General features: G+C 42.8%; 1 protein-coding gene across 2 annotated transcripts in view; it reads right to left on the reverse strand.

Annotated features, from left to right (window-relative positions):
* The window catches only part of Bank1 (B cell scaffold protein with ankyrin repeats 1), a 212253-nt gene that overhangs the window by 38671 nt on the left and 160311 nt on the right, over positions 1-13271 (reverse strand). For both annotated transcript variants that reach the window (XM_033756173.1, XM_033756174.1), the window contains exons 8-10: positions 9582-9660; positions 6453-6758; positions 3861-4169 (exon numbers count right to left, since the gene is read on the reverse strand). In XM_033756173.1, the coding sequence (XP_033612064.1) occupies positions 3861-4169; positions 6453-6758; positions 9582-9660 (694 nt within the window). The remainder of the gene's footprint in view (positions 1-3860; positions 4170-6452; positions 6759-9581; positions 9661-13271) is intronic.

Raw genomic sequence — 13271 nt, forward strand, 5'->3', positions numbered from 1 at the left:
AGACCATGGCAGAAGGGCTGGCCTCCAGTCATGTTCAGGATCCCGGACAGTGACACTGTACTGTGAGGACAGCAGGGGCAGTGCCAAGCCCTGGCGTGACACTGCAGCAGCGTGGTCCCCCTAGGGGGACACGGCACCGCAGGTCAAGATGACCGGTCCTTTGCAGGGTATAACCTGTACTCTAGCATAGAAAGGAGAGAGGCACGGAGTCCCAGGGAGTGGCAGGGACAGGAGGCTCATGGGCAGAATGATAAATGTGTCACTCTGTTCCCAGAGCATCTGTGACACAGATGCTATGTCCTGAGCCACATGGTTTGGACAAGGTCACCTGGCAGAGTGGCACCTGCGGCTCTTGATCTAAGATCGACTTTAATGCACTTGGCTAAATTTCTTTCCAGACGAGGAGGACAGAGACCACTCTACCTTGTCACATTTACAATTATGTGCACTAATTTTCCCAAGAGTTTCTACAAGGTCTTTTATTTTATTTCTTTTTAATTTTTATTTTGCATGGCAAGTGGGTTGTATGTGATCAGTTTCAAGTACTGGTGAATCATAAGTGGAAATTTTCTGAGAGCAACTAAGATGTACTTGACATTTTGGGGTCCCAGTAAGCTGACCATGTCTCAGAAAGGTCACATACAACTTTGCATTGCAAAATACCAAGGGAGACTTGACAGCAACTGAAAGTTGAAAGGGAAATTTTATTCTACCCCAGACCATCCACGTGGACACCAAAGAGGGATTTTTTTTTTCTGATTGCAGAAGGGGAAATGGAAAATTGTCCATTGACACCGGAGACTTTCTCCTATTAGGCATTCATCTCTCCCTGTGATTCACCGGTATAGTTTTACTAGTAATCTATCCGCCCCATGCCAAATGTGCATTTTCTTTCCTTGATTTGGCTCACATCAAGAACTGCATCACTAAGGAAGACTGTACATCCATGTTAAGTCTTCTCTACACTTAGCCTCTAATGGTCACAATCTTTTTTCATATAATAAGGAGGAAAAGGTGGGAAGAATATATCCCAAAACAGACAGACTTCAAAATCTCTTAAAGGAAACAAATTTTCCTTGTGGTTGTTAATGCAAGATTAACAGTGGGATTAAATGGGACTAAAACATCACAGACAAATCCCTTGTTAAAATGAACCAATGGGAGTTCAGTTCCGCATTGTCTGATGGAGGTGAGGGAGTGGCTATTGTTAGAAGGCTCAGCTATGCTCGGCCATTCCAGTGTTGTTCTATTTGTTGTGGGATCATCCATTTCACATTAGCTGTACTCGGGATACTGGGTGTCTTAGCAGAAATTTAGGAATTAATACATTGGTGTAGGCTTCAGGTCATCCGTGAGTGTTAATGAAGTCTTATTCTAGATATACTGATTGTCGCTTTTTACCGTTTATCCATTCAATTGATATTCATAGTTCCTACTTTGAACTCAGCCCTGAGCTTGGCCACTGAGATGGAGTGGTGATAAAACTAGATGCGGTTGATCTCTTCCTTCATGGATCTTATGAGTTAAGAGGAGGAAATAAATGAGAGTAGTGCAAAAATAAATTTATGAGAAAGAAATTTGTGGTGGTGTGAGCACAGGCATGGGAAACATGTGGATCTCGGTCTTAATCTCACCTCTTCCTGCTCCTATTTTTTTGCTTGGGAAGACACTGAAACTCATAGAGCAGCTATTCTTTTAGCTCTGAGAGGGGCTGTGCATGTCAACCATGCAGGACTGCTGTATGCATCAGAGATCACCACAGACATTGTCTGACGGCTGTCACCATGAGTAATGAAGTTGGCTTGTGCTGTCAGAGGGAGAGGATGGGATCTTCTTCCCCTCACCCACTGGAACTCGATTGTGTATTTTCCTGTTTTCAAACTCCACCAGCATCTAAGATGCACAGAGACACGTTATATGGATCAGCTACTTTATCAAAGTTAGCCTTGCCCAGAAACTGAGAAAAAACAAAGTAGAACTGCTTTCCATTTCCATATGTCAAACATAGACTACATGCCAAGCATTGTTTTGGGTATTTGCTAGTTTTATCTCCCCCATCTTACTATGTGGACGTCACATCTGTGCTATATGAACTCACTTGCTCAGGAAACATCAGCAGAATCTGAATATAGCTCTTTCTGCAAAGCCACCACGCCCATCCCTCTCTGGCTCTCCAACTTTCTGCAGTGGGAAATTTGGCTTCTCCATCCTGCATTCTTCTTCCTTCACCTGCTCCACGTCCTCTGGCTCTGCCTCACCACACATGCGCCAAATTTTGCTACCACTTCTGTACTCCAGCAAATAAATGTTCTCTTAATTAAATGGGTGGTTTTCTGGGAAACAGTGGTAATTCTCTTCAATAGGGCTGTGTACGCTGGGCGGGGGAGGACAGATAGGGTGAAGACTTTTATCTCATGAAATGCTAAAACACCAAGAAGGATTTTTTTCGATTGATTGCAGAAGGGGAATTGGAAAATTGTCCACTGATACTGAAGGCTTTCTCCTATTAGGCATTCACCTCTCACTGTGATTTATATTTTGGATTATACATATTACATATATTCTATTATATTATATTCTGAAACAATGAGAAGCACTGGAGAGCACAGCTAGCTAAACTATCACTCTGGGGTTGTTCACTTTGCAATGGGCTTGCACTCTAGCAGGTGGAATTTCTGTTCAGGATCCTGGAGCAAGAAAGCACAATCAAGGACAGCCACATTGGACAGAAATAGCCAGCATTAGAGGTAGAACAAGCAGCAAATAATCACAATGGAGACATACGAGAGTAGAAGAAAAGCAAAAATCTAAACAAAAGAAGTTAAAAAGTGTAAAGTAAAGAGAAGCAGTAACAAACACATTGAATTAATTATACTTCCCCCTTACACCTTCAGAGGACAAAAGATGTTGTCAAAAAGGACTGAGGACAATAAAGAGATCTTGGAGAACACGAAAGTGACCACAAGTGACGGACCATAACATGGGAGGCCATGTGCCTCTTCACAGATCTCCAGGCTACAAGTGAGTGATTATGTTGAGTAACATCTATTTTTTTCTCCTTTCCACAATGTTTATTGGCATTTAGCAATTTTACCATTGAGCTATATGTGGGAGCTTACTATGCTAAAAAAATGAAATTTCTATTTAAAACTCCTTCCCTGGCTTCATGATTTAGGTAACTATTCCAGTTCCCATCCTGCTTTTGCCCAAACACTTATTAACTTGTTACAGTTTCTTAATTTGTTAGTTTCCTGATCACAATCAGCCATCAATCACCAATAGATAAGTGTGTTATATAAACAGTTTTGAATACACTTGCTAAATTTTCTTATATAAGCATGTTAATAAATTCTGCTTCAGAAATAGATTTTTAAAAAATATCAAGGACAGATGGGTGATTGCATTTCTCTTAGATGGATTCGTGGTGCATACTTAAATGTTCTTTGCTGGACAGTGCCTACAGGCCATCAGATGCCCTGTGTAGATTCATGAAAGAAGTTTCTGTGTATGGAATAGGTTTATGTTCCTTAGAGGATTTGTCAAAAATTATCCTTCTTAATGAGGAATTAGAAAACAGAACACAACCCACAATTTTTATATTTTGGTCATTATGCTTCTAAATTTAAAAACTGGGCCACTGTAACTCACTTGTGGCTTGAAAAAAACCCTCTCAATCTTTGTAGTTTTAGAATACTCATCATATCATCTTACATCCTCTCCACACTCCACAAGATGACTCCCCAAAACATAAGCAACCAAACCTAACCCAAACAAACAAGATACCCAACCCTAGGCCTTCACCCTCCCATACACAAAAGGACAAAGGATAAATCCCAAAACAAACAGCAACCAAACATTACCTTGAGCTATGTAAGGCGTAGTCTCCTCTTTGGGGAAGGCAGTGGTGGGTCGGGGCACGGGCGCAGGAGGTCTGTTGATGATGAAAGACTGGCTTCCAGGTTTTTTCTTTACACTCATGCTGCTCAGAATCATGTCATACTCATTCTCATCAATCTCCGCAAACGTGTAAGGGTCCTCCTCCTCCTCCTCCTGAGTCTTTTCCTCTTCTTTCTTTGCTTCTCCTCCTTTGGGTTCATCTCTAGTTTCCTGTCTTGCCCTAGAATCACTCCAGTTGTGACTTCTTTCCACCTGGCCTTCCTCGGTTTTTCCTGTGTGGGAAATATTTCAATTGCATTTGCTCTCGATTTGCTATACTGCTGGTGCCATCTGCCCCTGCGGTCTCAGAGTAGCTTCATCATATGCCATAGGACACAAGGAAGAAGTCCTGTTCTCCAGACAAATAACCTGTATTTTCCCACAAATTCCAAAAGGAAAGTGAGCTGCATAATTTACTCACATGGCTTTTTGTAGTCTGCTATTGTTAATTTTTAAAAGAAAAAAAAGCCCTCAGGTTAAGACATGGATTTCTTTGAAAACGTACATATTTTCCAAATTTTGTATTTATGCATATATATTTAATATCAGAAATCGAGGCATAAATCCAAGTCTTAAACTCCAAATGCTTTGAAAATGGGTATTTTTCAAGCACAATATTCTTAGATATTTTTCACTCAGTCATTTTTACCTTTATTGCTTATACTAGGTCTTTGGCCTAAAATTCAATTTCTCTGAAAATACTGGGAAAGGAATAGCCAATGGTACTACTACTTAGCTTCCTAGCAGTCAGTTTCTGCCTGTGCCAAACTGACCTTCAGAGACACAACTTGATTCTTCCAAGCGAAGGTGACCTTGTTCACAGATGGTGACAGGGAAAGGAAGGTTGGTGACATAAAACACAGCACGATAAACTGAAGGCTTGATGTTCAACTTATATGAAAAGAGTACAATAGGCTTTAGTAAAATCCTTTTATAAAACTTTTATAAGAATATGCTAGTGCATTTCAGCAGCAGTTGTTTAGAAGACAAAGATATGAAATACTTTGGCTAATGCACAGGTTGAAAAGAATTTGACGGCTCTATGCTCAGCTACCAAGATGGCATTTTGTTGTTGTTGGATTTTCCCATTTTTTTTCAATTTGCTATCATTTGGAGTATGAGAATCAGACAAAAAACAAATTATTTAGTTTACCTGTGGGGATTTTAGTGGAAAAGCCTAGAGGCTAAAAGGAAAGACAAATAGTAGAGCAGGTTGGAGAAGCATTCTACAGAAAGGAGCAGTTGCCCTGGAACGGCTCATGAGCAGAATCCGGGCTAGCACTGCAGTCTGTGCCACACTGCTGCAGCTCGCTGGACCTTGGGGGATTCATTCACTGCCCACGTGCCCCCCACTAACCTTAGAACCTCGATGACTTGCCTCGCATGGCCCTAGAAATGGACTGTGACTTCCTCTTCCCTGACAGCATCGCAGGTGAAGCCTCATGAAGGGTGTGGGAAACACTTCCACAGCTCTTCGTTTTTAGCAGATTGTCTTGTTTTTATGAGTTTCTAATTCTGCTTGTTTTCCACCCACCACCCTTCCCAGTTCTTTCTAAAGTTGGGCAAGTGCTAGAAAAAATACTTTTTATGTTTTGCCCCAAAATATCAGATGGTACTCATTAGCTTTCTGTGTACAAATACTTATAAATAAGCATGAAAAGGGCTAGGGATTTAGCTCAGTGGCCTCGCAAGTGCAAGGTCCTGAGTTCGATCTCTGGTACCAGAAAAACAAAAGCATGCAAGCACATCGTTCCTAAAATGCCAGCTTGGAAATAACCAGGACAAGAGACTGCAGAAGAGTGGAGAATGCTCCAGGTCCAGGAAACCTCTGCAAAGGAGAATTCCACACATGCTGAGAACAGGCTGTGCGGCCTCTGGGCTGAGTTACAGATGGGTTGTTGTGAAGATAAAAAGAGAGACTGTGTTCTTTATAAACTGAGAAGTGGGCTACTATGCACAGTTTCGCAGAGGAGCAGGTTCATAAACCCTGCCCGAGGGACTCATGTTCCAGGCACTAATGAGATCGCTTCTCCCCTTTCACTAACTCCAGGGAAGATGGAATTTACTCTTAAAGAATGACCCCTGAAGTTAAGGCCAGCTAAACTGAAGAAACTTGTGAAATCTCTGGCAAAAAAATAAATGGCAATCTACTGCCTTACTTTACAGACCTTAAGAATCTTTAAGAAAAAGATTGGCATTTTATGTTCTTCTCACGTCCGGTACCAGCGCTATGAAAATGTGAGCTGAGAAGTAATGCCACACATAAAATGAGAGAGTAGAGGTTTTAAGTCAAAGCTCTTGCTTTCCTATTTGGTGGCTGTTGGGAGACACCGTCACATGACACTTTGTGCCGAGGGTCTGTGGAGACCACCAGGCAAGGTGCTTTCAGAGGGAGGGAAGGAGGGTGCAGAACCGATGGCCTCGCTCCCTCCTGGGCCCAGTTTGCCAAGGAGCCGGAGCCAGAGGGACGTTGTCCCGGGTGAGAGAGCCGGTCTTGGGGGTGTAGCATCACCTACCCTGCAAGGGCGAGCGAGGTTTCTCTGGCTGGAGGGCAGCACAGGCCGGGCGCGGTGGGGGCAGCGGGGGTCTGCAGCAGGCTGGCAGCTCTCCCTCGGGATCTGGCTTGGTCCCCGGGATGAAGACGTACAGGTCGTCGTAGGGGTCCTCAGAGCTCTCGCTGGCCCCCTGTGCGGGGCTGAGCTGCACATTCCCGTCTGGCTCCGGCTCCTGTTCCTCTTCTGACCCCTCGGTGGCTTCGGTGACTTCTTCGCCCTGTCTGGGCACAGTGCTGCTTCCGCGGTGCAAGGCGGGACTCTCAGAGGCTGTGCGGGAGGAGACTGTGTCATCTCACCGGCCTCCTCCCTTACGACCTCTGTCCCGCCTAGAACTTTCCCCAGTGAGGCAGTCACATGGCTTCCACCTTCCCAGCCTGCCACCACTTGGCTGTGTACTACACACAACAAATGCTCTTTAACTACAGGAAGAACACAGCAAAAATACTAGAGTGCAATCACTTTACATCTTGAAGAACTTCTGTTAAATTTCATTTTTTTAACAAAACCTCTTCATAAAGGATTCCAAACATTTGACAGACCGTTAGAACTTCCAAACCAACGGTGGAACCTCTAGGGCAGACTTTGGACTATGTGAATTGTCGTTTTCAGTGCAAGTATTTGCTTTGCGATGTTGCTGAGCTAAAATACTGCTTAAAAAGTCAGGTGGTGGAGTGTAGCGAAAAGGTATTCTTTGTTAAACCAAGAGTTATATGGTAGAAAAATTTCAGCAATAGGAGAAAAAAATAATGATTTGGAGAAATCATGCCCAGCATGGTCTCTGGATTGCAACCTGGAATTTTCTTGCTCTCTCTCTCTCCTTCCTCCCTCCCTCCCTCCCTCCTTCCTGCCTTTCCTTTCTTTCTTTTCCCTTCTTTCACGTGAGAAATAAGTAAGGTACAGTTTCCAGGGCAAGAGCCGAAGCAGGTCCTTAATTACCAGCCCAGGCAGGGCAGACGGGCTAATGTCGGAGTGATCTAGCTGCGCAGACCTCATTCATCTTGCTACTTCTAACCCTCAAACACCGGGCCTTTGCGGAGTCTTCCCTAAAGTGTGACTGGCAGCAAAGAAAGGGACGGGGAGGAAATGACTGCTCGGGCACTCACTCCTTTGGTCTGGGAACTCAGGCGGTCAGCTTGGAGTGCCGGTTGTGCCCTGGAAATTACTCATAGCTACACTTTGTATTCAGTGGCTCTCGAGACTGAGCAACTGTTCTGCAGGATGCTTATTAAACATGGAACCTGTCCCTAGAAGGCTGGGTTGGCGGGGGCGGTGGGTGCAGGCGTGCTTCACTGTGGTGGCGATGCCAGTGGAAATCGTCTGACTCGGGGGTTCTATTCTTCATCCCTCCAGGCAAGTCAGGGGGCTGAACCTGGTCATACAGTTTCATGTATGAGAGAGTTTTTGCTTCCCAACGGCAGAAATGTATTTTCCTTCACAAACGACTGAAATCATGTTTCCTCTTAAAGGCATTTTTTCAGAGGATTAAGTTTTATGATAAATGTATGGTCACTACCAGTGATAGCCATATTGCCACCTTTATTATCATTAAAATGACAAAATATGTACCAGACAACTTGCTGCATTGATTTACTATTCAGCCTTTCTGTGTTTTACAACAGCATTTGGAGGAGTTTACTGACTGGACATATGCTTGTTAAGCGTTGCCCTGAGTTTTCTTTGGTTTGCACATCAGCAATTTTTCTTTCAAAAAATTTGTGATCACGAGTGTCCAGTGGGACACCTAGTAGGCACAGTCATGTGGTGGGGATATGATCAAAGCAGTGAATGAAGCACGTTCTGATCCCTTCCAGTGTGCATTTCAGGAGAGAAGAGATCATAGACCATTAACGAGATATAGCAAATACAACATGAAATGATTCTAAGGTGGAGGAAACGAAGGGCAGTGGTGGACCAGGCCTCCAGGTGTGAAGGACAAAGCGATGTAAGGAGACACTGGAGGAAGAGTCTGTGGAGGGGGAAAGGTGCTTGGTTCATGTGATGTCACCATAGCCTTGGACGAGGAGGGGGTGGTCAGAGAGAGAATCAAGCCTATTTACTGTCCAGGGCCTGAGGGTGTCCTGAGGCTTTGTGCAGAGGGTGAGGGGCTTCTCCAGGAAGCACAGAGAGAGGGGCAATGGGTGTGGACTCTGCTCTTGAGGTACAGCATGGGTTCTTAGGATGGGGCAACCCTGGGTGTGCTTTCTACTCGCATTCCTCGTGTCTGTGCCCACCAAGTACCAGTACTGAGCTGCTTCATGAGTCTTGCTAGCGAAAGCATCTTCGCACACTGTGGCAGTGTGTGTGGGGAAGAGCAGCCCTCCGTTTGCCACACTTCCTGTGCAGTAGCCCAGGGCAGGGCCAGGACATGTGGACAGATAAATAACAATGAAGGGTGAGCTCTTGCGGACCCCTGTGGATATTTCCAAAGAAGGAGTCGAGAGTGTACCATAGAGTGGAGGTGGGGTGGGAGAGGAAGTAAAGTGGAAATTCGAGGGCAATTTCAGGGACTGGGACTGCAGAGAACAGGAGAGAAGGGAGGGGTTTTGCTGGGGCCCTGAGCCATCAGCAGGTGAGGTGGGCAGTGCGGGAGAGGCAGGTCCGAGTTCTCAGAAACCTCGAGTGTCAGATGCCCCTGGGCATCCTGCTAAGGTGCTGAATAAGCCGCTGCACAAGGACGACCTGGCGGCCACTGCAGGGGACACTGACTTGGCCTTCTTACTTGAGGAGCCGGGCCCAGCAGGTGTCAGCGTAGCGAGGACCTTAGCATCGAGCCCATACTTCCCGCCCAGGCAGAGGGAATGAAGGCCTTCGAAGAACTTGGCTATGCTTTGACAAGATACTGGCACAATGTAGTTGTCCAACAGAAAAGTGTATACCAGGGTAACTTGTGTCTATTTTTCTCGAACTTATGAAAGTATTTAAATCAGCAAATGCAATAGCATCTCCACCATATTATAAGTTAAAAGTCACTCAGTTAATGAAATAGCTATTCACATCCTCTTCAGTGATACTGTTCTAGTACATAAACCATAATATAAAAGTTACACACACACACACACACACACACACACAACATGTAGAGAGACTTACAGGGAGAGTATGCAGAAGGCGAGATTCTATCCTCTTCGTAGTCATTTAATTGCTCATTATTTCTACTAATTTCCTGGATCTGAAAAAAACATATAATTTTCAATAATGCATATCAATTCTAACAAGTACTCATGTGATACCTGTGCAATAAGAAAGAGTTTGTGCCCTTTTATTAATGCTTTAATGCTATCAGACTGCGTCCCTTGGCTGGGTCTTTGCAATCTTTACAAGGAATGCAAAATCCACAGTCCTGAAGCTTGTAGGTACCCGGGGACATATCAGACTGAAAACACCACTGAGAAAGTAGAACATTTATGATAAACAATATGGAAAGGAAGCAAGGGGACTGGGGAAAAAAATAAGAACCAAGATCCATCATGTAAAGGTGCAAGATCCCAGTGATGAATGTAGCTGTACTGTGTACCAAAAATGTACCAATAAACTTAATAAAATGAAACTAACTGCACTATCTTAAGATCTGAAAATAGGAACAATCATGACATTGAGGTACAATAAAAACTTCTAAATAAAATTAAACACAACTATTTCTCTTAAAATTTGTGGACTTTACTTCCTTTTTACATTTCTGAATCTTTTACCATCAAAAAGGTGTCTTTAATGACATCCAGTATTATAATACAGTGAAAAACAATGAACTTATGCAGGTATTTGTTTTCCATCTTTAAGAGGAAGAAACCAAGTAAGGGTATTGAAATCACTTCCTCTATTTATTTATTCTCTCTCTCTCTCTCTCTCTCCCTTCCTCTCTCTCCATTTCTTTATTCATTCCTGGGTGCTGGGGATGGAGCCCAGTGTGTCACACAAGGTCAGCATGTGCTCCACCATCCCTAGGCGAAATGAGAGAAACATGCTATTTCTGGGCTTGCTGGTCTTTGTTAATAATCCGTGGAGGAGACACAGAACCTGCATTTGAGGCCTGTGCTGGCACGCACGGAGAAAGCTAGGTGCCACCCGTGACAGCTGTGTTCTTCTCAGAGAACCCAGGGAACAGGGTGGGGCCGGGCAACCTTGGATATCCATCAGACTTGGCTAACGTGAGCTCCAAGCAGTTACTCAAATGATTTATGGTTTTGTTTATAAAAAATAAAAAGAAAATTAGAATCATTGGGCCATTTGCTCTACATTAGAAATACCTATATTTGTGTATTTACATTGTAGAGAAGTCTTGGTGTGGGAAACCACTGACCTGGTACGCTGGCTTCACCAGTGTGGTTTATCATCCACTTAACCAGTGGGATCCCAGTGGCATTGATTTATTTTGTTTTTTTCTTTAAAAATGTATTCTTACCAGAAAGCAACACCATCCCTAATTTGCAGTGGAATCTTAAGAATAAAAATCTCTGTGGTATTTTTTAGGGAGGTCATTTACATAACTAATTTTACACTTCAATCTTGTTTTCCCATTGGTGGATTTTGTAAAATGCTGCCATGAAAATAGTCGCGTACTTTAGTATTGGGAATGGCAAGTTGAATGAAGTTTGTATGCTTTGGGAGTAAAATCATTGTTTAGTGTAGCTATTCTTTGTTTCCAATTAGTGTAGCCCATATGTTTCTCTTTTTTTTTCCGTATGTTTCTTAAAGTATATCAAGCAACTCTTTTAAAAATGCATAGTATTCTCAAAAACACACAAAAGAATGAATGCTTTTGCTAGTTGACTATCAAGAATTGTCTCCATAGGAATTGAGAAGATTCCTGCACAGGATTCACTAGCCTAGGCATTATGAGTTCAGAATTACTGTAAATTAATAAGATCTGGCCAGTGTTAAATGTTTGTGTGCTGAAGTTGAAACTTACAGAAGGCATTCTTGTGTCATAATTTAAGCCACGTGACGCTTGTACAAAGAGCAAACATCCCACATCCAAGTGTATCTCATAGGAACTTGCTTCCATTTTTTTAGTACTAATTTTTTCTTAACTTTAGTACTTTAGTAATTATGCACCATTTATATTTTGTGTAATTCCTTCTCATACATGAATTATTTTCTCAGAAGTGAAGTCATCTTCAGAAATATTTACACAAAGAAATGAATTCCTTACAGTGACAATCACATTTGGAAAACATGCTAGCTAGGTATGGTGGCAAAAGCTGGTATATCTCAGCATTTGGGGGGCCGAGGGAGGAGGATCATGAGTTCAAGCTAGCCTGAGCTATATAGAGAGATATTGTCTCAAAACCCACAATTCTTTCCCGAAGAAAATCATGCTAGATCTAATGAGTCATTAGTAACTCTTCAAAAAATCTAGACATCTGCAAAGAGAGGTCTTGTGGCATTCCAACACCTAGCCACTTTCTTACTTGGCTATGTGTTGTCATGGACATGGTATGGAATTAGAGTCAATTTAAAAACAAATTATAGATTTATAATTTATTAGCTGTGTGACATTGGGCAGGATATTTAACTTGAATCCTCACTATTACCCTGTAAATCCCATGGCCAATAATGCACATGCCATCTGTTTGCTGGAAGGATAAATTAGAATAATGTAAGCAATACAGGTGTCTCTGTAGTAGGCGCTCAATAACTGTAATCTGTACATTGGATTCCTCTTCTTCATTTACAATACAGATCATATGGAAATCCAGTAAGCTTGGTTTCCTTTTCTCAGGCTAGAATCTGACTTCATTCATTCATTCATTCATTGGAGAAATTTCTAATCAGGCCTGCTAGACACTCAACACTCTGTTAGTCTAAGGAAGTTAAAGATTAAAAGATAAATGGTTCCCTCAGTCAAAAAATCACATTTTAAGCTTAGATTTCAGGCCTACACCACCCTGCCTGGCTAATAAGATTTGTTTTTAATCCACCGTGCTTGTGGCTCAGATTGTCTGTGAGGTACCAGCACCTTTACTAGGCCTTCCACTTGGTTTGACTTTGGCAGTCTATGTCAATAAAATGGAAGTTAAAATTAAAATTCACTCCTTTGTTAGATTTGTCATTATTAATATGAAACATAGGTATCTTTGTTTGAGACAAGGGACTCTCAATACGGATACATTTGCAACATGCCACAAAGTAGTTAATTCCGCTTTACATGCACTGACATAAGAGTAAAACAATCGTCACACTGAAAATGTAACAATTTGGATACAATTCCTAGTAAATCTGTTTTTCAAAGCATTCTGGGAGCTCCACTGCCCAGTTTTCTCCACAGGTTGGCTTTTCCTGGGCTCCATCCTGTCCCTCTTCTATCCTCACAGAAGGTGTGTTACAGGTCCAGTACACTCTGCGACATTAACCCATATTGCTCTCTAAGGACTCCTGGGTGTCTGGATCTCCAGATTTTCTTGAGGTCCAGAGTCTGGGCCTGGGGAAGTACTACTGGAAGAAGCAGTCACAGAAGCAAAGGGCAAAGCCTTTGATGGCAAAGGCTGGAGGAAAGGAGTCAAACTGGACCATGTACGTTTCTGTCCCAGTGTCTGGCAAATGGTTCTAATGTTTACATTCTCTTTTCAGGTGTTTCCCAAATAGCTCTTCTCATTTTTAGATGAGGACACTGACTAACAACATATTTTCTATGAGATATGTAAGAGTTCGAAGTCAAAATAGAATATAGACATTACAAGTTCCCTTTAGGGCCAGGGATTTATCTCAGTTGAGCCAAGCCTACCTGGAAAGCACAAAGTCCTAGATTTGATTCCTTCACCAACAAAGAAACAAAAACAAACA

This window comes from Fukomys damarensis, unplaced genomic scaffold (genome assembly GCF_012274545.1).
Source record: "Fukomys damarensis isolate Sample0158 unplaced genomic scaffold, DMR_v1.0_HiC HiC_scaffold_25, whole genome shotgun sequence".
Classification (NCBI taxonomy): domain Eukaryota; kingdom Metazoa; phylum Chordata; class Mammalia; order Rodentia; family Bathyergidae; genus Fukomys; species Fukomys damarensis.